This window comes from Eubalaena glacialis, chromosome 10, assembly GCF_028564815.1.
Source record: "Eubalaena glacialis isolate mEubGla1 chromosome 10, mEubGla1.1.hap2.+ XY, whole genome shotgun sequence".
Taxonomy (NCBI): Eukaryota; Metazoa; Chordata; class Mammalia; order Artiodactyla; family Balaenidae; genus Eubalaena; species Eubalaena glacialis.
Genome location: NC_083725.1, coordinates 80,018,285 through 80,044,056, shown reverse-complemented (window position 1 = coordinate 80,044,056; position 25,772 = coordinate 80,018,285). Strand labels below are relative to the sequence as shown.

The window sequence follows — 25,772 nt, the reverse complement described above, 5'->3', positions numbered from 1 at the left end:
AAAAGTTTTTAGTAAAATGGGATTAGAATAGAACTTTCTTAATCTGATAAAGGGTATCTATAGAAAACATTAGTGGTGAACATATTGAATATTTTCTCCCTGAGTTCATGAACAGGACAAGGCTGCCTACTAGTACCACTTCTATTCAACACTGCATTAAAGATCCTAAACCATACAGTTATGCAAGAAAAATGGCAAAGGATTGGAAATAAATTAATAAACCTGCCCTTATTCATTGATGATGTTATTATATCCCTAAAGACTCTAAAAGAATCCTCAGACAAGATATTAGAATTAATAAGTAAATTTAGCAAGGACACTGGATACAAGAATCAATATATAAAAACCAACTGAACTTCTATGAGGCAGCACAAACTATTAAAAACATGGAACTTCTAAAAATTGACACCTTTTACAATATGTTTTGCAATTTTAAAAATTAAATATCTAGGAATAAATCTAACAAAATATGCATGACCCCTACACTAAAAACATTATTAAGATAAAGATGACACAGATCAGTGAAGGAATATACCATTTTCATGGATTGAAAGCCTCAGTATTATGAGATGTAAATTCTCCTCATACTGATTTATAGAGTCAATATAGTCTCAATCAAAATCCTAGCAGTATTATTTTTGTGTGTGGAAATTTTCAAGTTTATTAAAGAATAGTCAAGATAACTTTGAAGAAGAACAAAGCTGGAGAACTTACTATCAGATATCAAGACTTATTATAAAGTTACAGTAATTAAAGTAATGAGTGTGGTATCAGTGTTTCAGGAGAGACAAATTGACAAACAGACCAGAAGAGAAAGTCCTGAAACAAATCTACATATGGTCACTTGATATATGACAAAGGTTATAATACAGTGCAAAGAAGAAAGAATGTGTATTTTGTTCAACAACTGGAACTGGGTCAATTGGATAACCATATGGGAAAAAAATGTGTCTTGATCTATAAATCACACCATACAGAAAAATCAATTCTAGATGCATTACAGATCTAAAGATGAGAAGTAAAACCATAAAACTGCTAGGAGGTAACAGAAGAGGGTAGACACAACCCAGAGGGTAGACACAACCCAGGAGGTAGACAAAGTGTTCTTAAATAGGACACACAAAAAAATCACTAGACAAAAAGGAAATGATTGATAAGTTGGCATAAAAGGAAGTGATTGATGGAGTACTTTTAATCAGACACCATCATAAGCCAAGACAGGGAGAAGATTTTTTTATGAATATATATATTCATGTCCAAAATACATAAAGAACTCCTACTGATCACTAAGTAAAAGGTAGATAATCAGCAGAAAAAATGGGGAAAAGATCTTTACCAGAGGATATCTGAGTAGCAAATTAACATAAAAAGATTCTCAGCTTGATGAGCCATCAATGAAATACAAATACTAAAACCACAATGGATACTCTTCAACAGCTACCAGAATGATTTAAAACAGACACTACCAAGTGTTGGCAAAGATGTAGAGCAACTGAAACATCCATATACTGCTGATGGTTGGGTAAAAGTGATACAAACTCTTTGGAAAATTATCTGGTGCTTCCTACTAAAACTGAACATACACTTGTATACCCTATGACCCAGCAATGCACTCTAATGTATATATCCAACAAAAGACATCAAGAATGTTTCAGCAGCATAACTTGCAATAGACAAAAAACTGAAAAATAAAACAAATGTCAATCTGCTATAGAATGGATCAATTAACTGTATACTCATTCAATGAAACACTAAATAGAATGAGAATAGATGAATTACTACTATGTATAATAACATGAATTAATCTCACAGATAAATTTTGAAAGAAGCAAGACAGAAAATACATATGAGTAATTCCATTTATATACAATTCAGAAAAAGACAAGAAAAACTAAGTTGTGATGACAGAAATCAGGATTTAAAGGACGCTTGGGAGAAGCTGATGACTAGGCGGGGAGCATAGGGGGCTTTTGGGGTGCTGAATTCTTCATCTGAAAAATGGTCACATGTATATATTCACTCTGAGAAAATTCATCAAATTATACAGTTATGACTTGTACACTTTTATATATGAGCGTTACACTTCAATTTTTTTTTTTTTTTTGGCCGTTCAACGCAGCTTGCAGGATCTTAGTTCCCTGACCAGGGATCAAATCCAGGCCCATGGCAGTGAAAGTGCTGAGTCCTAACCACTGGACCACCAGGAAATTCCCTATATTTTGATTTTAAAAAAAGGATTATTAGGGAGAGAAAGAGGGGTAGGAGAAGAGAGAAATAAAAGAAATAAAAGTCTGTGTGACCACAAGCCCATGCTCTCAACCATTACTGCTTACTTATCTTTAGATTTTACCAGTAATTTAGATACTCTTTTAATTGGAAACTGAGGATCTTGGTGAATATGACTGATGAAAAAGGCCACTATTTAGGTCAAGAAACCCCAGCGCCTTTTAGGTCAGATGTGGTCTTCCTCACATCATCTGACTGTAACAGTTACACCAGAGAATATTTTTTTCTTAATGGGCTGTTGTGGCTATTCCATTTAAAATTTAAAAATAAGAATCAACCATTCAAAGGGGTGTTCATTTTTCAAAATTTTATGTTGGGACAATAGAAGTAATATGTCTGTAAATACAAATGACAAAGATTTGATTTTTATTAATGTTTATCTATTAGTGTGAAAAACATCACGTTTCAAAACAGCATATGAAACATAATATTACAATCTTTGTAGACTAGAATTATATAAGTCATACGTTTCAATACAATGGAAAACTAGGAAAAGATCTATAAAGATATATATCAAAAGTTAACGAAGTTAACATAGTTATTCTTTGATGTTTGAATGATTTTCCTTTTTTCTCCTATACTTCTATTTTTAATTCTACTGATAACAACATAAAGTGATCAAAAAACTTTAAAAAGTACATTTTGTATGATTCCATATATATAAAGTTCATAAATAAAGAAAACTAATGCTAGAAGTCTGGATAGGGATTTTCTTTGGAAACATAGGTAATGACTAGAATGGCACACAAGTGAGGCTTGTGGGATGCTGGTAATGTTCTATTTCTTGTTATGGGTACTAGTTATATGGGATGTTTAATTTTTGAAAATTCATTGAGCTGTGCAATTTTCTGTACATTTACCAATAACTCTAGGTGGAGTGAACTGGAGGGAAAAGAGCCTCATATTTAATATAGATGAGCCCAGATTATATTAGCAACATTTTAAAAATAACTATTTATATAAGTTTGGTTTCTTATTTTCTTTTCCCTTACAATTAAAATATAGTTTTAAAAAACTACCTAAATCAAGTTCTGGTTATTTTAGTTCAGCTAAAGAAAAATCTTATGGCATATAAATTAAAGTTACATTCAGAAGATTTCTATGTCAAAAATTTGATTACAAATATTAATTATTAGTGATATCATTATATTTACCTGATAGTGAGGTTTATACCACTGCTTTAAGTCCCAATCCCAAAGAATCATCTGGAAAAAAAAAAAAAAAGAATTCACTTAGTTACAAACCAGAAATAAATAAATATATGTAAAGACAAAATGGAGCATCTTCAATTACAGATACCTAAAATAGCTTAAAGTTTGGGAGAGGAATTGGGAAGATTAGAATAAAAATTATCTCTAGATGGAATATTTTATTAATTACACAATCTGTGATTGAGAAATCAAAAGAAGAGTCAGGATAAAGTCACTAAACTAATCTACATTCAAAATATAGATTCAAAATATCTATTACCACAGAACTGAAAATATAAATCCAGAAGCACATCCATTCACTAAAAATACAAGAAAAATGACAAATCACCATTCTTCCCCCTCCTTACCCTCTCCAAAGGCTCATAATTTGTCATTTTAAACCAGTGTCAGTAGGTGGTGCTATTTCCTTACCAATAAGGCACTTCTGTCAAAAGCACTTTAAAAAGCTTGCCCTTGGTTTAGATTAAGCATAAAGGAATGGATTTATAAAAAGCTACACACAACGCTTTTGATCCTGTTTTTCTCCTTTATAGATTCTCATAGGTAACTTCTTAGTACCAGACTAGTTTTTTCCTGCACTTTTCTTCCTAGCAGGCCGTGTGGCTACTTCCCCATCTAATAGTCACTGCTCTAGGAGATAAAATTAGCTTAAATTTGGCAAGCTATAACTGCTACCTACCATTAATCCTAAATTTCTTTTAAGTTTTACTTAAGTAATAAATAGGTCTCCTCCTTTTGCCTAAATAATTGATTATAATTGTGATTTTCTACATGGCTTTGAACTCTAGTATCGAACATAAGCCTAGTTAATTTGTAACACAATCACAATTTCTATGTACTGAAATATTTGTGTTGTTTCTTGTCCTTGGTCATAAGGATCCTGATTGCAAAAGATCATAAAATGTTATCTACTCTTTCATTGGTCCGATATTTAAATAGGAGTTGGCAGATTTTTTTTCTGTAAAGGTACAAATAGTAAATATTTTAGGCTTTGCAAGCCACATAAGGTCTCCATGGCATATTCTTTGGTTTTTGTTTTTGTTTTACAACCCTTTAACATACAAAACAAAACAAAACAGAACAAAAAAACATTCTTAGCTCAGTGGCCATACAAAAACATGTTCCTGGCAGGATTTGGTCAGTGGGCTATAGCTTGCTGACCCCTTTTAAAAATCGTCAATTGTCATTATCACCATCCTTGCAGAAGGTCATCTCTTGCCAGTAAACAGAAACCTATCTCTTCCCAAAGAAAATCCAGACCACTTACAAAATTCATGGACCAGTACCTGCAAAATGGCTATGGTACAGCTACATGCAAAGTACATAATATACATTAGTAGACGCATTATTTTATATGGCCCTAAGTGTGGTCCTCATATAATTATTTCAGGTTGTGATTTAACCAGCATAATCTCTAGATCCTAGAGATATTAATTAATGCAGTTTAAGACATTAATAACTTCTTAAGAACATTCACATTAAGATTAAAATAACCTAAAAACCCTAAATTTCTTTTATACTTGATATACACGCTCCATTTTCTGCATGCTATTCTTACACAACTGGCTTTTTAGTCCCAACTGCAGTACTTTACTTCAGTCCTGATTTCAGCCTGTCCAAGTTTCTTTGGAGAGTGGTATGTCGAATAGCCTATTCACCATTCTTCCCATCATCATGACATTTGTAAATCTGATGTTTTCTTAAGTTCACTTTAAAAAGTACAGAATGAACAGGGTGAAAACAGAACCACAGGATGGATCACTAAAGATTACCTATGAGATTTGCGTCTGAGTCTGCATACTTGCCTAACATACTATCATCCAATCCATACCTCCACATTTCTTCTACAATGATACCATCAAACGGTGACATACCTACACCTCATTTCTCCTAGTCATTAGTCTGAGCAGAAGTTGATTTCTTGCTAACTCCAGCATACTTTCATTAGGAGGGTTTCTTAACACTGAGTCTTCCTTGCCTCCCACTTGCTACTCTGGCTTTGAATAAACTTTTAAGCAGTAGATCAACCTTATTTATAGTCACTTTCTCTGCGATCAAAAATACATTTGCCAAAAAGCAGCAGGTCTTAGTCTGAAATCCCCTGCATATTAGGAACTGAAAAGAGATACAGTGAAAGCCACAAATCGCTGGTAGACTGCCTTCTGTGTAAATTGGACAACTAGAATATTAGTGATTTTGAGAAAACAAAATTTTCTGCATAAGTAATAGAAGATGTATGATCCAGGAATTATACAGCTGCAGCTAGGTACATCTTACAGCAGTGTTATTCAAGGTGTGGTCCACAATAAGAAAGTACAGAAATGAAGAGTAAATGTTTAGAAATTTTTATATCAATTTGATATTGCTGAGTTGATTTTAGTATATTTTACAAAAGCAGATTGGGGCAAAAACCCCAAAGCTTGATCCTTTTCTATATAGTTTGATGCCAGGAGACAACATGGATGCACAGAGCTGCACTGTTTGGGGCAGCAAGAAAACTAAAAACGACCCAAATGTCCATCAATAATAGAATGGGGAAATTCTGGTACATTCATGCAGTGGAATACAATAGTGAAAATGAATGAAGGATAGCTACAACCTATATGAATGAATCTTAAAAACATAATGTTGAATGAGAAAAGTCACAGGAGGATACATACAGTATAATTACATGCAATATAAAATAAAATATTCATTGAAATATACTTTTTAGAAATATAAACATACAGGAAACTATGAAGAAATTCAGTATGGTTATCATCTCTAAGGGAGAAGAAAACTGGATCTGGGAGTGGCATACAGGGAACTTCAAATTTACTGGTAATGTTCAAAGATAATTGTGGGTCGATAGTGTTTTTTGTCCTTAGTGTCTAAACTGGTAAAGAAGTAGAGACAGTGACTAGAGTAAACTCTTGAGGAATTGTGCTATACATGGCAAGAATGAAATGGAGCAACAGCCAGAAAAGAATGTAGGAATAATACTTTTGTTGTTAAAATGGTAGGTTCTAGAGCTTGTTTCTACTTGATAAGAATGATCCCGGACAGTAGAACTAATGATAAAGGGTAGAGCGCGCGATTTCCGAAGGAGCAAAATCCTTAATGAAAATATTGCTCAATACCTCTATAATATTAGCACATAGATAAAATTTAAAAATAAGAAACAGTAATAGAGTATTAGCCATTATTAATCAAATCTGTGAATCACTAGTTGTTCCTCAGGGGTCTGGAATATTTGGGGGGGGGAAGAACCAATTTAGTTTACATATATTTCAACATTGTGAACTGCAAGATTAATTCTGATTTCCACAGAAATATCATCATCTTAACCATTATATTTTGTTTTTATCTTTTATTTTTTTAAAAACTTTTGGCCAAGCGGCTTGTTGCGTCTTAGTTCTCTGACCAGAGATCGAACCCATGCTCCCTGCAGTGGAAGCACAGAGTCCTAACCACCGGACCACCAGGGAATTCCCAACCATACATATTGAAAAGCGAGGCAGGTGCCCTAAGGCCTGCATTATTCTGCATGACTACAAATCATCCTAGGTAAAGTATTTTCGTGTCATTTGAATATTATTGTTTATATCTATTGAATTTGCATTTTTTGCAGTTACATTATGTCTCCAATCCAAAAAATAAATGGCTCAAAATTGGTTTCCTAAAGCTTAAGGTACTAATAAAAATAGTAACAAAACTCAGAATAAATGCTAAGCCTGAATCAAGAACGAGACTCTAATGCAATCTGACTACAAATCTGTGGGTGTGATAATACAACACAAACCCATAAAAAAAATATTACTAAGTCATACAACAGTGACTATCTAAAAACTGGATTTTTTTTTAGACTCGCAATTCATTCACCTTATATTCTTCTGAATGTTGTCCACTTTGAAACTTTTATGACATTCAAACAAAATGTGAAGATTTTTTGGTAAACCAGTAGAACTTTTCTAGAACAATAACATAATGCTTTCTTATATGAAACTGAAGATTTTTGTTCCTAAAACAGAAGTGACATAAACTAGAGGCACCATTCAGATTCTGTGCTCCTCATAGGAAAAGCGTATAAAAAAGATAAGCTGTTGCCGAGAGACTTGTAAAACTAGCCACACAGATGATAATCATTATGCTGGAAGAGAGAACGGACCAAAAAATTTCCAAAATGTATTTACTATGTGACACCTTGGGACATCACAGAACTGAAAAGGCATATAAGGTAAAAGAGTAATTACTGTCATATTTGTACACAGCAGATATTTTACTTTACTGGTAGGTAAATGCACTCATGTGATGAATCCAAATCAGCTCTTGGTTTATGTGCAATACACACAGCAAAAGATGGCAGCCAACATTTTTATGTGTTTATCACTGAAAAACCCATACTACAAAATATGATTTTTTTTCCCTATTTAGTGATTATTTTGTAAACTATGATAGACTTGAAAATATGTGCTGGAATCAGTTCTGAGAGAATCTGTACAGCAAGGAAGAGCCTCGCTAAACAATTAGAATATCTCTTTTTTTAAAAAATAAATTTATTTTTATTTATTTATTTTTGGCTGCATTGGGTCTTTGTTGCTGTGCGCGGGCTCTTCTCTAGTTGTGGGGAGCGGGGGTTGCTCAGCAGTTGTGGCACAGGGGCTCAGCCGCTCCGCAGCACGTGGGATCCTCCCGGGCCAGGGCTCGAACCCGTGTCCCCCGCATTGGCAGGCAGATTCTTAACCACTGTGCCACCAGAGAAGTCCCTAGACTATCTCTTAACTGCAGATCTACCACTGCTTTATTCACAGAAAACAGCTGGTGGTTAAAACACATATGCTGGGCACGATTCAGTGTTAAAGGAATAGCATAAGTGTAAATGCACTCAATTTTTGGCCACAGAAAGTACATCTTTTCAGTGTGCTGTGGGAAAATGGAGTGCAAATAAAAACTATAAATAGCAAATAGAAGTAGTCAATAAAATGCAAAGAACTTCTATTTCTCAAGTTTTTAAGCATGACAATGACCATTAACTTAGCAAGTGACACAGCCTCGAAAGTAATCTTCAGTGAGAAATCTCTTTATGATTCAAGGGTCCATGTTGAATTTGAGCATTCAGAAACGACAACCAAAAAAACCACTTGTTGCTTTCCACTGTAAATTAAAATTTTGCTTGAATTTTTCTAATTTAAGAGAAATAGAGAAAATCTGGTTGGATATATGTGCTGAATCTACAACGCACAACCTATTTACTCATCAGTGAGCTGAAACAGAAACACCTTTAATATTGCAAACAATGTTCACTGATAATGTACTTATTTTAGTTTTTAAAAATTATGAATCATTTTTATACATTTATCTAATATTGGTAGGTGCCTGCCACACATACTGAATACATAGTGGATGGTGCATGGATATTAAAAGTTTAAGAAACATTGGTAGAAGCATTCATTCCTCCTATATAATATATAATATGTAGCTCTTTTAAAATTTTACTTCCAAGTAGACAGTATATGCTCTGTATATAAACTGTTCCCAAGTCAGCAAAACCTTAGGCATCTAAACTTCAATCTCAATACCAAAGTAGATCCTATAAATAATTTAAATATAAGAATAAATAATTCAAATACTGCTAAATTTTGAGTAAAAAAAGGAAGTTTTAGTGGCTATGGTATGTTCTCAAAACATGGTTCTATTATACTATAAGACATCATTTAATGAAAGTATGAAATTTTAATTGCTGTTTTTAGGAGCTTCCAATATTACATTTGTCTGTTTCCATCTAAACTCAAATACAGTACAGTATCAGAAATCAGTATATTTTTTCACACACTATAGTTATCTGTTCAAAAATAATTTTTAAAACAGCATTTTCTCATAAGTTAAGTAACATATGAGGTGCATACTATTTAAAAAATTCTTTTAGTTGATTTGATAAAGTAAACCCAAGACTGCCTTTATATAAATTCAGCTTTTCTTTGTGATTAAGAAGTTGAATCCTGATAAAAGTTTCTATTTGAATATGTTTATAAGTCCAACATGCTTTACAGAGTTCTACAAAACCACCAGCACCACAGAGAAACAGCAGCAGTACAACCAGGAGATGTTATCAGGTTCAATTACGTCAATGAGGTTTTATTTCATTGTTCCCTATGTAGCCAAAAAGAAAAATATATATGTGTCCTCAAGTCAAGCTCACAGAACTGTGATATTTATGTGAAATTTGAAAGATTGTCTATTATGGTACAGCTGTGAATTAACGTTACAACATCCTTTATTCTCATGTTTCTTGTTGACATTTTGCTTGAGCTTCATGTATAAGTCTAGGCTAATGCAATTGACTGAATTTCAGTATTTCCAACTTTTTCTATTTCTATGCCTTCCAACTTAGGCCCATTTAACTCTGTGTTTATTGAACATAAACCAAAAACATAAAATAAATGGACCGCCAAAAAGCTAAACTAAAACTGTACTTTCTAAGATAGTAACCTTGATAAATAAGGGCCCCAGTCAGAAAAACTGACAAGCAGGGAAAAAAAGGTGTGTGTGAGGGGCGGGGGGTGGAAACTAGTATTACTTGGAAACTAATCTCATTTACTATTCTTACTAATCAATCAAAATATCTGATTACAGTTGTGGTGACTTAGACTGTAAGCTATGCCCCAGCACTATGTTAGATGCCTAATACCTAATGTCTTCTTTAATCTTTACTAGAATTCTTTGTGGTAAGCCTTATTTCCTCATTTTACAATTGACACAACAGAGACTAAAAAGGTGAAGTAACCTGCCCAGAGTCACATGATTAGTAAGTGGCAGAGACAGAAATTAAATTCAGATCTGCCTCATTCCAAAACTTTAAGGATTCTTAATCATTATTCTATACCATCTTATAATTATTATCATTTACTACTGTTATTATCAACACTACTATGTGCTAGCAATATGGCAGGTGCTTGGCAGCCATGTAAAATCACAACGATTTTGCAAGTAACCTCATTTATATATGGGGAAGTTGAGGCTTAGCGATTATACTAATTATTCTGTATTTGCCTCCCAGATCCCTTCTTTGCCCTCCTCGCCACCCTGGGGAGGCTGGGCCCTACACTGCATCTCCCGAGCTCCCATGCAGCTGGTTTCCACTTAGGCTGGGAGATGACAGCAGGAAACCGGAGTTTGGGAGGAGAGAGAGGTGATTATTTCTTCTCTGCTGCCTCCATGACTACAGGTCTTAACCAGATGGTCTTCCCTTCATAACTTCAGCTGTGACTCTGAACACACCATTTCCACCCTTGTTCCATCAGCCTCAGGTGAGGTAACAGCTTTCCATAGTTACTAGTCTCTTGTTGCCTAACCACCCCTTGTCCATCATCTTAACCCCGCTCATTCTCTCAAAGTAGATTCTTCATTAAAATCTTTTTATTTGAACCACCTTGGAGTGAATTCTATTTCTTTTTTGCACTCCTAAATAATACAGGGACATTGTTAACCAAGTTCTGTCAGGTGTCAGCTAGGAAACTGCAGAGCTAGAATTTGAACTCAGATTTTATCTCCCTACAATTTTATTCCCTTTCTACTACTATGCTTGAAGGATAATTAAAGCTTTTAATGAGACCTTTCTTTCCAAAAATGATAAATAAAAAAGGATCATCAAATCACCCTCCAATCCCATATTTCCTGCATTTCATTCTGTTACTACAGATGAACTTCCTGAGCTCTAGTCAATGGCTTACTTTTCCATAAATGCACTAGATCCAATCTGCTGGTACCTACCTGAGGATATTTCACAAGCAGTTCTCTCCCTGTCTGCTACATCATCATTTTCTCTCTCTACTAAGTCATTCCCATTAGACTATAAACATGCCACAATTCCTCACCTCTCACACACACATACTTTCTCATGATCTTACTTAACACTCAGTCTCTATCCCAGTTCTTTGCTCCCCATTTACAGCAAAATTCCTCAAGAGTGATGTTTACTTTTTGTTTCCAATTCTTCTCCTACAATTTTCTCTTAGCTCTACTAGTTTATTTGCTGGTCCTTGAACATGCCAGGCAATTCCAACAAAGGTTTTTCTAAATCCGTACTGATAATTCAGATTTTATAAAGTAGCACTTGAAATGTACATATAAGTTTGGGTTTTTTTCTCTCAAGAGTACAAAACCAGAAACAACAATATTTAAAGGGACATAGGACAGACATAGGTTGAGTGAGAAAAATATGAAAAGTCATAGATTATTTGAAAAAGGTAGAGATTTAACCTCTAAAATACCAACTACTTAAACCTCTATCCTATTGATCTTATGAGACTTTTGTTTTTATCATTTGATGTTCTGAAATTGAGTAAAACATCTACTTTTTTTTTTTTTTAACCTTTCAGAATCCTTTTAAAACAGTTCCACAGGGCTTCCCTGGTGGCGCAGTGGTTGAGACTCTGCCTGCCAATGCAGGGGACACGGGTTCGAGCCCTGGTCTGGGAAGATCCCACATGCCGCGGAGCAACTGGGCCCGTGAGCCACAATTACTGAGCCTGCGCGTCTGGAGCCTGTGCTCCGCAACAAGAGAGGCAGCGATAGTGAGAGGCCCGCGCGCCGCAATGAAGAGTGGTCCCCACTTGCCGCAACTAGAGAAAGCCCTCGCACAGAAACGAAGACCCAACACAGCCATAAATGAATGAATGAATAAATAAATAAATTAAAAAAATAAAATAAAATAAAAACAGTTCCACACACCGTGGTCTAATTAGTTGTGCTAAGGGAATTCAAGCACAGAGAACCATTTTCTAAATATACTATGAAATAGCCTCTATTTTACCAGTATTCTTAATCTCTTATTCACTCCAGATGTTTTCAAGTTTTTACCTACCTGCTTCTCTTCTAAACCTCCTGTGTCCTTCCAGATATATGAGTTGGCACATGCCTCAACTGGTTTCTCTAGCCTATGGTTAAGCAGAATTTTATCTCCATCCCAGACATGGACTCTGCATTCCCACCAAGAGATACATATTCTGGGGAGAATGTGCCAAAAATAACTGAAAAAAAAATGGGATTGTAAGCCTATAACTTCAGTTTTCCTCCTACTGTGAATAATGTTTTCCTTTTAAGTTAAAATATAATTTTCAGTATAATTTAAGCAAAAGATTAAATTAATAATAGCTAATATTTAAAAGACCTTACTAAAACATGTGAACAATTCAGGATTGCATGAGGAACTTCCTAATAAATGTTCTAGAATTCTAAGCACAGTTTATGAACAAGACCAAAAGAGAAAAAAAAAGGTTCCTCACCTCAAGCACAGGAATATGCTACAAACTTGACTCCAATCTGGAAAGAAAACTGGATCACAATGGCCTTCTCTCAGGGGAGACCTGAGATCAACCTAAAATGGTGGTTTTATGACCATATCTAAAGCCATCTCCATCTATACATACAGTAACTCAGGCAGACTGATGCCAGAGTCCAGGTTCTCAAACACTATACTATACTGTTTCTCACCTACTTATGGCTCAAACAGAGGAAGCTGGGTTGCTTCCCCACGCCCCCGCCCCAATCAACTCTATACAGTTCACACAACTAAAAGATCCATAAATTGCACAGACATTCAAGTAAAACAAAGGGGCTAGCTGGTCCTAGGCAGGCATACCCTCTACCTAACAAAGCAAATACAACATATATTTTTTCTCTGATTGCCCTTTATAAATTATCTGAGAACAGATAGATTATAGTTTAGACTTAAGAATGGTGAACCAACCAAAGACACCAGTCTTACTGGTAAAATAACTACATATATGTATGGAGGGCAAATAAAATAACATGCAAATTCTCTGCTGGAAGTCACTTTGTTTAGGAATCCTCCTCCTTGGCTCTTCTGATATTTATGACTCTAATGCGTTTACATAGACACGAGCTTTGTATTCCCAAATAACACAATGGAGAGTCCTAATGGTATTTCACCATGGGCAGAGAGTATATTTCATCAACAATTTGTGATCTCTGCCCCAAGAGGAGTACTTGAAGTGGGTGAGAATACTGCTGTAGGAAAAAATCTAGAAATTCCTTCCAAGGGCTCAGCTCCAGGCTTTGATACCCCTCAGCAGTCTGCCTACTCTACCCTGCCTTTGATCATTAGAACTATCAGAGCCAGCTATGAGCCCAGGACCATTCCAGCTGGAAGTTTCCCATCTTCAAACATGTCCAACCCATTTGGACAGAGGGTGGAAATCACTGTAGGTAATAACTAAATATTGCTTGGGTCATTTGAAAGAGAACAAATGGTGACCTTTAATCACTCTCAGTCTTTTAGTGTCCTCAAATTCCTACCTCATTGCAACTAAAGCAAAATAAAACCTAGTTAAAAGGGGGAGGCAACTTCAAGTCTAGCAAACCACAGGCAACAAAAGTGTGTTTACTACATTAGGTACTCTTTTGGGAGCTTTATATATATTATTACATTCAACCTGTGAGATCAGTTTTTATAAATAATTTGTTGAATGAATAAATGACTCATTTTTAAACCCCTCTTTCTTCTTCCCCGTATCAATCTATTTTGATCTAGATGTTTCTGATTTTCTATCACCACATTTTCGCATTTTTATCATATCAAGCCTTGATCACTTTCAACAGCCGCCAATCAATTTTATCTACTTTATACATCTTCAAAGCTGTGTTATCATGTTACTCTCCTGTTAGAAATATTCAGAGTATATTTGAGCTTAAGGGAATTTAGAAGTTAATTCCAATCTTCTCATTTTACAGATACTAAAGAAAACAAGGTCCAGAGTAACTGATTTTTTCTTTGTCTTTTTTACCTCTGTGTCTAACCTCACTCAACTAAAAAAAAAAAAAAATCTACCTGTAGGCAGACAGTCAAGTAAAACAAAGGAACTATTTGGTTTTAAGTGAGCAAGCCTCCCCCAAAGAAAATAAAAACATCTTTTCCTGATTACCTTTTATTTTATAATTCTACCAACCAAGCTCACATCTGATTATCTACCCAAACCCATGGGGGGGAATCTAACAACAAAAATCTGCTTACCACTTTCTACATCTGACTTAAACCTTCCTATTTTCCTTGGTTCCTATTCTCTACTTCCTATTTCTTTATCTCAGTTAAAATAGCTGACCTCTTAAAACAGAAGAAATACTTGAAGGCTACAATGGAAGTATTCTTTAAACAATAAAGCTTTTTGAAGGTAGCAACTGCAAGTTCATTTAGAAAGTAACAACCAGAGCTTAGATTATTCAATATGAACTAGCCCACTGCCAATATGGTAAAGATTCAGGACCACAAACAAAGAACTCTTATTCTGTCAGATGGCTACATCTCTGAGACATAAAGGGCATTTCATACAAAAAGGACTATATAGGAAAGTAGCACAGGTATATTTAAGAATATTTTCTTACCACTTATTTATATAACTTTTCATGGGTAAAATTTTAAATACTTAACAGAGATACATTTACTAGGCCCTTACCTGATTTTATTTTAGAACTGAATATTAAATTTAGCAGATAGGGGTATTAAAGGAAATTATCATAAAAGCATCAAAGTAGATTTTAATTAACCAAGAAAAAAACTTAAGATCAATGTATACTAACAAAACTATTTTTTTCCACTTAAAATTAAATTCACCATTTTTCATTTGGGATTTTTATTAGGTAGAAACTATTCAAGTTGCCGGCAGTATCTGTTTGACACTTATTTGAGTAAACAAGTTTTGTCATAGTAACAGATTAAAATTAAGCAAAGATACTAGCCCCATGGTGACTTGATCTGAAAATGAAAAATGGATCCTCTGATCTATTAAAAAAAAAAAATCAGATTTCCCCAAGGATCATCACAGTATCCTAAACTAATGAAACAAAATGTACTAAAAGTTTTATGCTTTGCATAAGCAAAATGACTTTTTAATAAATTTAAAATATAGAGATAAATTTAACACTACATTTTAATAAAAATTTTACCATGTAAGAGACCACTAAACACTAATTTTCCATGTATAAAATAGAATAAAATAATAAAAATCTGGGAATTATTTAATTTGAATTATTATTATAATGTAACATGGATCATAAAGAAACTGACAGTTCAAAAGCAAGTTTCAAATAATTTCTAGAGACCCTGTCTAAAAACTGAGAGCAACTACTAACTCTTCAGTGTGCTATCAATTTATTTTCCCAAACATTAAACCTTCTGACAGTGCTGTACAAATAACAGTCACCATTAGTTACTCCAACTGGCAAAGAAAAGGAAACCAGATATTAAGGTCTGTCAATGATCAATATATTAGTAAAATTTTAAAAATAGTTCTATTCTTAACTCAGTAGTCTTCCCCCCCCCCAAATTAATGGCTACTCCCTCATTAGGGGACAAATGCACACCAACCTAGCATTTTGCTGAGATTAGTGAGTCTAGCACAGTGGAAAATTGTGCTAATTTTTGACCACAAAACTATTACAAAATAAACTAACCTACTCTTTTTGGTATGCTGATGGTTAATGAAGACAGCTCAATAAACTCTCAGGCTGGCAGTATGTATGTCAGTATAGGCAGTTTACTAATTCACCAATTATTAATATAAATCAGATGTAAATTATGCACCTTTAGCCTCCAGGAGAACAAGATCATCCCAGCATCTAGCAAAGTGAGTACCTAGTACTTAGTTGCTTAATAAATACTTGTAGAATGAATTCACCTATAAATGTCACTTGTCACATTATATAAATTTGAAGTTTTAGTTATGTAGCCTATTAATACTACTAATAAGAGCTAATATTTATCGAGAGCTTACCATATGACCTGTTGTTGTCCTTATTTTTACATTTAATCATGGCTGAGCGAGACTATCTAACTCGACCAAGTTTACATGGCAGGTGAGTGGTAGAGCAAGAACTCAAACTGGTTTTTCTACCTACAAAATCCAGAATTTTAATGACAGTATTATACTGGAATATTCAGAATTCATTATTATGCTAACAATCTCTAGTATGTAAGTCTCATCTCACAGCAAAGATCAGTTTACAAAAATGTGAAAGTAATGAATTTTCAAATGATAAATAATTACAATACATTATTTGCCTTCCTGGCTTTTAGTATTTGGTCTCCTGCTGAAGTTGAGGTCTTAACCACCTAAAAAAACATCTGCTTCTACTAGAGAACAGAACAACTTTATGCAGTGGAAGAAGTGGGCTACCAAATTAGAAAACCAAGGGCTGAACTACTTTTGTTCCAGATGTCAGGATATAAAAGAAGGCACTATCTTAAACTTGTTATGAAGATAAAATTAAGAATGTACTTTATAAAAAATATAAAGTACTACAAAAATGCTCATAAAATATTTCATGTGTTTATATGCTATTGTCTAAAATACATGTTGCCTAGATTGCTCACACTTAGAATATGTTACCATGCATGACTGTATGAACAATCTTGCTCCCTATTCTGGATATTCTCCATTTGTCCCTTCAGATCCACTCTCTTAAATGGCAGTTTTTGCTTAGGAAGCAGACCATTTTGGACTGCATCAAAAGGTTGTTTGTCATCTGGCTTTTGATGGGGGACTACAGGAGGCACCAGCAGGAAAGGAGAGGGCAAGAGGAGAATGAGGTTGAGGTATTTATAGGTGGGGATATCATCAGCTCCTTCCTCAACAGCACAGGCTGGCAGTGGCTGGATTCTTCCACTAAAAGCTACAGCTCCTGTTGGGGACCCTCGTCTACAGATCCTACAGTTATATCACTTGTCTCTTCAGGCCTTGGGTGATAATAAGGGTTATTTTCCCTAACTCTCTTCACACTTTTATAAATAGTCCTTTACTAAATGATCCTCAGTGACTCCATTTTAGTGTGCCATTTGTTTCTTGCTGGGACCCTGGCTGATACACTACCTAACTAGATTATAACGTCCCTTGATGATTCAGGCACTGTTTTTCATATTTTTTCTTTAATATCCTTAGCACCCAGCAAAAACACTTGGATATAAATAAAGTATACTAGACAGAAAATCAGAATATCTTAGTTATTTTCAATTCTACCAATGACTAGCTTCCACTAAACCTTGGAATCTTAACTGCAAAATAAAGAAGTTGCATTAAAGGGTAATCTAAAGTCTGTTCCAGAAATCATATAGAAGTATTATTTTCTCTACTGATAGTTGAAAGCTCACCAATAGAGATTTATTTCTTTGTGTTTGGATAATCATGGGATCACTTAAAAACAAACGAATAATTGTTTAACTCAGGGTCGGTACTTTTTATTTAAAGGGCCAGACAGTAAATATTTTAGACTTTGTAAGCCAAAAAGCAAAATCAAAGCTACTATGTAGGTACTTCTATAACGAGACAAACATATTTTTCTACAGATTTTTATTGAAAAAATTCAAAATATAATAATAGTGAGTATAAGTTTTTGTAATGCAGATCTGCACATGAGAAGAATAAAATTAGTTTGGAAGGAGAGCATTTCATTTAATTGGGACTCAAAGTTGGTATTCCCTATCCTCAACATCAGTGTTTACCTGTAATGCTCATCTATAATGAGATTTTATATATTTCACCTTTGAAAATGTCTTTTCATACAGATAGGGACTGGCAAATATTGGTACCAGCCCACAAGTATATGATTTTAATTGTGCATATTCATCACTTGAAAGGTATTTATAGAATTATATTAGATTCTTCTCCTGATATTTACATTTTAGCATGTCATTACATTGCAGATAATCCATTCCAGTTGAAGGTTACTTGGAAGTTCCCTGACTGTGCAGTTAAATGGATTTTGAAATATGGAAAATCCTTTACTTACACTGAGTTCTGAAACCACTGCTAAAACCGTACTTTGATCTAGGAAATATAGCTGCTGCAAATTTGTGTGGAAATGGAGATCCCACTTCTTTTTTTAACTTTTGACAACATGTAAAGCAGCTTGACATTACTTGTGATCCAAACAACACTGTCATCAAAATCACTTTTACCACAGTATAAATTTTGCATTTAAGCATTGTTATTCCTCGTAATTTTAGGTTGAATTCGTTAAGAAATATTACCAACTCCGTAGCATAAGCAAATTTCCAAAGTCATTCAGTTTTTAATAATAATGGTTGAAGGTGGTTCTCTCATTCAGAAAAATTTCAATCTCAGCCTTGAGCTCAAAATACACAATAGATAATGGTAGAATATTACAGGGATTGTCTTTCCAAGACTGCAGCGTCCTGGTTTGGGAGCCAGTAAAGGAGGGGAGAGGGTGCATAGTGAAAGGTATATAGAACTCTGTTATACAGCAGAAACTAACACACCATTGTAAAGCAATTATACTCCAATAAGGACGTGGAAAAAAAAGGTATATAGAGAGTTCAAGTCTAAGCAGACATAATTAAGGGTGAGGAGGTCTAGAAATAGCAAGTTTAACAGGAATACTGTCAGATACGAAAATCCATATGTATAAAGAAGATACATCAAGGGTATGGCTGCTCACATTCTGAACATTGTTCAGTTTTCCAAAGGACTAACTGCAGAGTTCTTTTAAATAATGCCATCTATAAAATAGTAATAATAATAATAACTCAGAGGTTATTTAAAGTGAGATAATACTCATGAGGAGCTTATGTACTACTATACAAACTGTCTCAATAAATGTTAACATTATTTATTAGTATTATTGATGTTAATAATAATGAGTTCTCTTGACTTAAGTGCTTGTTTACAAAAAGTTAAGGAATAGTGAACATTGAAACTAAAGTGTTAAGGAAACTATCCAGTAAAATTAGATTATCAAATTAAATGATCAAGTTATCAAGGAAAAAATAAAACTGAATTTCCATAAATATCCATGCAACTCAAAAAGGAACAAATAATCCAAGGAAAGTGAACTATCCCTCTAATGCTAAAAATGCATTTTGAAGTTTTTGCCTGTCTAACTGAGTCAAGTCCTATCTCACAACTCGTATTACTTTGTCTATGTCTTTGTTTGTATGTTATTTAACACAATCTAAACAGGAAGTTCCTAAAACACAAGTTTCCACAATTACTCTATCTTGTTCAAAAATAAAAATAAATAAGCCAATCAGACTTTATTGGTATGGAATAAACTATTTTCATAACAATTCTTCTTTTTTAACTTCTAAAGCAAAACACCATTTAGTCATCTAAAATTAAGTGGAGCTTTTAAAATCTCCAGGACCTGCTTGAGTTTTCCAAGAAAAGTAATGATTTTAAGGCTTTATGTGCATTTTACTTACTAAAATACTTGAACACGAGTTGATTGAACATTGCAGAAAATGTTATTTATTATCTTCCTATGGAAAACAGTAATGAATATGCAGAAAATTTTAAGTCAATTTTATAGACCATTTTCATATTTATAAACTTTTATTTTATTATGCTAAAAAAAAAGTTTAAAAGCAATATGGTAGCTGTGATCAGATGGGTGGCTCCTGCTCCCCTCTGAGCCCCTAAAAGGGACACTTAAACTTACACCATTCTGTTTTCATTTAAATTACTTCTATCACTTAAACACAGAGGCATAAAAATAACAATACTTCTCTCTGGTAGTAAATGCTGAAGATACGGGGATGGATGGTTAGCTTAACATTTACCTAAGGAAATCAAAGCTATTGGATTCTTAAACAATTTTCAGCTTTATTAAAGAAATCAGAATTGGCATCTGAGAATAATATGTTGACTTTAAACCACCAGTGACTCAGTTTATGAATCCAAGGATTCAATAATATCAAATGCTATTATTACTGAAGAGATTTCATTAAAAAAAAATTCCATTAAGAGCATTCAATTTTATTTTGACTTTAAAATTCAGGTATTTGTTTACATTTCCAACTCTTCTCCTAGACTTTTTGATGGCAAGGTTCCTTCCTTATTTATCCCCAGTGACTAACAAAGTACATGGTTCATGGAAGGCACTCAAATAAATAAATATTGAATGGATAAGTGAGTAAATAAAAGCCAACTATCAAGGTGAGCCTAAGAAAACTGTGACCTGCTGAAATGTTTACAAAAACATCATCTTCTTGACATGAAATTTTTGCAGACTTTGGAAAAGTCTCCTTCAAACACCCTCACACAAATTACTAAACATTCAGAGAAAGTGCTGGTTTGGCATTTATTTCACTACTTGATTTTTAAAATAAAGCTGTTAGAATACTCAGAAGGTCATCCAGCACATATTGTAACTGCATGCATATGAACGAAAGGCAAGTGAACAACAAATAAGTTACTGTGATAGCTTTTCTAAGAATGCAAGTTTCACTGGTGTGCTGGTGTTAGGAACCATTCACATTTGAGGTACATACCATGATCATTACATCTACACAACAATCATTACATCGTTACTACCTTACCATAATTAATTTAACAACCATTTACTGAACACTATTATGTGAGATCTCCTATACCAGGAACACACACACACACAGAGGTTAACAAATGCAGAACTCACTTTATCATACTTAATATAATCCCACAATGCCACTCTCTGATTTTCCCTAATCTTCTCTTTTCCTTAAATATTTTCCTCTGTGCCACTCTCAGTGCTTTCCTTTCTCTTTCTTTCCTTTTAACTTTCCTTTTTTTAACTAGGCATAAAATTAAATTTAAAATTTTAAAATATGTACTGAAGAAAATGCCATGTACGTGTTCTTCATGTTAAAACCACCCAAGTCGAAACTTTTATATTTCTCCCTCCAAAGAACTAAATTACTTTTTTTTTTTAAACATCTTTATTGAAGTATAATTGCTTTACAATGGTGTGTTAGCTTCTGCTTTATAACAAAGTGAATCAGTTATACATATACATATGTTCCCATATCTCTTCCCTCTTGCATCTCCCTCCCTCCCACCCTCCCTATCCCACCCCTCTAGGTGGTCACAAAGCACCGAGCTGATCTCCCTGTGCTATGCGGCTGCTTCCCACTAGCTATCTATTTTACATTTGGTAGTGTATATATGTCCATGACACTCTCTCACCCTGTCACATCTCACCCCTCCCCCTCCCCATATCCTCAAGTCCATTCTCTAGTAGGTCTGTGTCTTTATTCCCGTCTTGCCACTAGGTTCTTCATGACCTTTTTTTTTTCCCTTAGATTCCATATATATGTGTTAGCATACGGTATTTCTTTTTCTCTTTCTGACTTACTTCACTCTGTATGACAGACTCTAACTCCATCCACCTCATTACAAACACCTCCATTTCATTTCTTTTTATGGCTGAGTAATATTCCATTGTATATATGTGCCACATCTTCTTTATCCATTCATCCGATGATGGACACCTAGGTTGCTTCCATGTCCTGGCTATTGTAAACAGAGCTGCAATGAATATTTTGGTACATGACTCTTTCTGAATTATGGTTTTCTCAGGGTATATGCCCAGTAGTGGGATTGCTGGGTCGTATGGTAGTTCTATTTGTAGTTTTTTAAGGAACCTCCATACTGTTCTCCATAGTGGCTGTATCAATTTACATTCCCACCAACAGTGCAAGAGTGTTCCCTTTTCTCCACACCCTCTCCAGCATTTATTGTTTCTAGCTTTTTTGATGATGGCCATTCTGACCGGTGTGAGATGATACCTCATTGTAGTTTTGATTTGCATTTCTCTAATGATTAATGATGTTGAGCATTCTTTCATGTGTCTGTTGGCAATCTGTATATCTTCTTTGGAGAAATGTCTATTTAGGTCTTCTGCCCATTTTTGGATTGGGTTGTTTGTTTTTTTGTTATTGAGCTGCATGAGCTGCTTGTAAATCTTGGAGATTAATCCTTTGTCAGTTGCTTCATTTGCAAATATTTTCTCCCATTCTGAGGGTTGTCTTTTGGTCTTGTTTATGGTTTCCTTTGCTGTGCAAAAGCTTTTAAGTTTCATTAGGTCCCATTTGTTTATTTGTGTTTTTATTTCCATTTCTCTAGGAGGTGGGTCAAAAAGGATCTTGCTGTGATGTATGTCATAGAGTGTTCTGCCTATGTTTTCCTCTAAGAGTTTGATAGTGTCTGGCCTTACACTTAGGTCTTTAATCCATTTTGAGTTTATTTTTGCGTATGGTGTCAGGGAGTGTTCTAATTTCATACTTTTACATGTACCTGTCCAATTTTCCCAGCACCACTTATTGAAGAGGCTATCTTTTCTCCACTGTATATGCTTGCCTCCTTTATCAAAGATAAGGTGACCATATGTGCGTGGGCTTATCTCTGGGCTTTCTATCCTGTTCCATTGATCTATATTTCTGTTTTTGTGCCAGTACCAAACTGTCTTGATTACTGTAGCTTTGTAATATAGTCTGAAGTCAGGGAGCCTGATTCCTCCAGCTCCATTTTTCGTTCTCAAGATTGCTTTGGCTATTCGGGGTCTTTTGTGTTTCCATACAAATTGTGAAATTTTTTGTTCTAGTTCTGTGAAAAATGCCAGTGGTAGTTTGATAGGGATTGCATTGAATCTGTAGATTGCTTTGGGTAGCAGAGTCATTTTCACAATGTTGATTCTTCCAATCCAAGAACATGGTATATCTCTCCATCTATTTGTATCATCTTTAATTTCTTTCATCAGTGTCCTATAATTTTCTGCATACAGGTCTTTTGTCTCCTTAGGTACGTTTATTCCTAGATATTTTATTCTTTTTGTTGCAATGGTAAACGGGAGTGTTTTCTTAATTTCACTTTCAGATTTTTCATCATTAGTATATAGGAATGCAAGAGATTTCTGTGCATTAATTTTGTATCCTGCTACTTTACCAAATTCATTGATTAGCTCTAGTAGTTTTCTGGTAGCATCTTTTGGATTCTCTATGTATAGTATCATGTCATCTGCAAACAGTGACAGCTTTACTTCTTCTTTTCCGATTTGGATTCCTTTTATTTCTTTTTCTTCTCTGATTGCTGTGGCTAACACTTCCAAAACTATGTTGAATAATAGTGGTGAGAGTGGGCAACCTTGTCTTGTTCCTGATCTTAGTGGAAATGGTTTCAGTTTTTCACCATTGAGGACAATGTTGGCTGTGGGTTTGTCATATACGGCCTTTATTATGTTGAGGAAAGTTCCCTCTATGCCTACTTTCTGCAGGACTTTTATCATAAATGGGTGTTGAATTTTGTCAAAAGCTTTCTCTGCATCTATTGAGATGATCATATGGTTTTTCTCCTTCAATTTGTTAATATGATGTATCACGTTGATTGATTTGCGTATATTGAAGAATCCTTGCATTCCTGGAATAAACCCCACTTGATCATGGTGTATAATCCTTTTAATGTGCTGTTGGATTCTGTTTGCTAGTATTTTGTTGAGGATTTTTGCATCTATGTTCATCAGTGATATTGGCCTGTAGTTTTCTTTCTTTGTGACATCTTTGTCTGGTTTTGGTATCAGGGTGATGGTGGCCTCGTAGAATGAGTTGGGGAGTGTTCCTCCCTCTGCAATATTTTGGAAGAGTTTGAGAAGGATAGGTGTTAGCTCTTCTCTAAATGTTTGATAGAATTCGCCTGTGAAGCCATCTGGTCCTGGGCTTTTGTGTGTTGGAAGATTTTTAATGATAGTTTCAATTTCAGTGCTTGTGATTAAATTACTTTTGCCTTGTGTTAATAGTCAGTTGATCTTTCCTGTGATCCAGTGTCTCAAAGATAAGGAAAAAGGGGGGGGGGGGTGGAATGGGGATCCTAGGTTCCTGACAAAAGACAAATGTGTTATATAACCACTCCCAAACTACCATTCCTAATATCTGAGCTCCAAATAGTTTATCGGATTAGCTGTAATCACTGAATAAGAGTCCCAAAACAATGGAATAAATGAGAGCAAAAGGGATAGTTCAGGATGTGAACGCTAATAGACTGTATTAGAATGTTAGACAGCTTTTAGAGGAAGAAGGAAAGAGGAATAAGAGGAAGGAAAGAGGAATAAGAGAGAGAAAAGAAGAAAGAATGGGGTGGGAGAGCAAAAAAATGACAGAAGCCTTTGTATTGCACAAAGACAGACAATAAGGATCCAGTGCTAACCAACCAAGGGGCAAATGTAAACAGTGTTTGTGATGCCATAAAGAGAAAGTCTAGACATAGTCATATGTGTCTCCTTAAATTTAAGAAAACATTTCAAAGTTTTCACAGAAACTAAAGCCATGATTCCACAGCAGAAAACTCAAGGGAGGGATGAACTTTAACAGAGCTAGGAAAAGAAATTTAAATTGACCAGTGGATTCAAAAAGGCCAAACCTCAAAATTATCTGTGACTTGCAAAATACAAGAGAGAGCAAAAGGGACTTTCCTGTTGTTAGAACTTAGAAAGTATTTTAATCCCAATAGAGAAAGCAAAACTCTAACTCCTAGATTGTCCCACTTTTCTGCGTCAGGGAATGAAAAGATTTGAACAAACATTGCAATGCTGGAACTAAAGCCCAGTACAGGTAAGTCCAATTTCTCTGTCAAGATGAATTACAGTCAAAGGATACGGAGAGAACTAGCACATGAGGTTATTTCTAACAACTGAAGAATTCTAGAAACAAACAAATGTAATTGATTTTTGAAAGAAAAAAATAGATTCCATAAAATATAAAAGATGAGTGTAGCTGGTACCACTGGTACTCCATGTCACAGCTCCTCAGGCCACTTTTGGTCATAGCTGTGATGTGGACTGTACTGGGAAGACACCTCATATTAATAGAATGCAACTTTATTTTTTTATTTTTTTGGCTGTGCCCCACAGCATGTGAGATCTTTTTTTTTTTAATAAATTTATTCATTTTTTATTTATTTATTTTTGGCTGCGTTGGGTCTTTGTTGCTGTGCGCAGGCTTTCTCTAGTTGCAGCCAGCGGGGGCTACTATTCGTTGTGGTGCACGGGTTTCTTATTGCGGTGGCTTCTCTTGTTGCAGAGCACAGGCTCTAGGCATGCGGGCTCAGTAGTTGTGGCTCACGCGCTCTAGAGTGCAGGCTCAGTAGTTGTGGCGCACGGGCTTAGCTGCTCCGTGGCATGTGGGATCTTCCCGGACCAGGGCTCGAACCCGTGTCCCCTGCATTGGCAGGTGGACTCTTAACCACTGTGCTACAGGGAAGTCTGGCATGTGAGATCTTAGTTCCCCCAGCAGGGATTGAACCCACGCCCCCTGCAGTGGTAGCGCACAGTCTTAACCACTGGACTGCCAGGGAAGTCCCTAGAATGCCACTTTATTTTATTTTATTTTATTTATTTATTTTTGGTTGTGCCGGGTCTTAGTTGCGGCATGCATGTGGGATCTAGTTCCCTGACCAGGGATCGAAGCCGCGTCCCCTGCATTGGGAGGCGAATTCTTAACCACTGCACCACCAGGGAAGT

The 25,772-nt window shown here is 35.0% G+C and overlaps 1 protein-coding gene across 1 annotated transcript in view; it reads right to left on the bottom strand.

The window, feature by feature from the left end:
* PDE3B (phosphodiesterase 3B) overlaps positions 1-25,772 on the bottom strand; it is a 174,824-nt gene that overhangs the window by 70,121 nt on the left and 78,931 nt on the right. Inside the window, exon 2 of the mRNA XM_061201481.1 lies at positions 3,441-3,491. Coding sequence (XP_061057464.1) covers positions 3,441-3,491 — 51 coding nt within the window. The remainder of the gene's footprint in view (positions 1-3,440; positions 3,492-25,772) is intronic.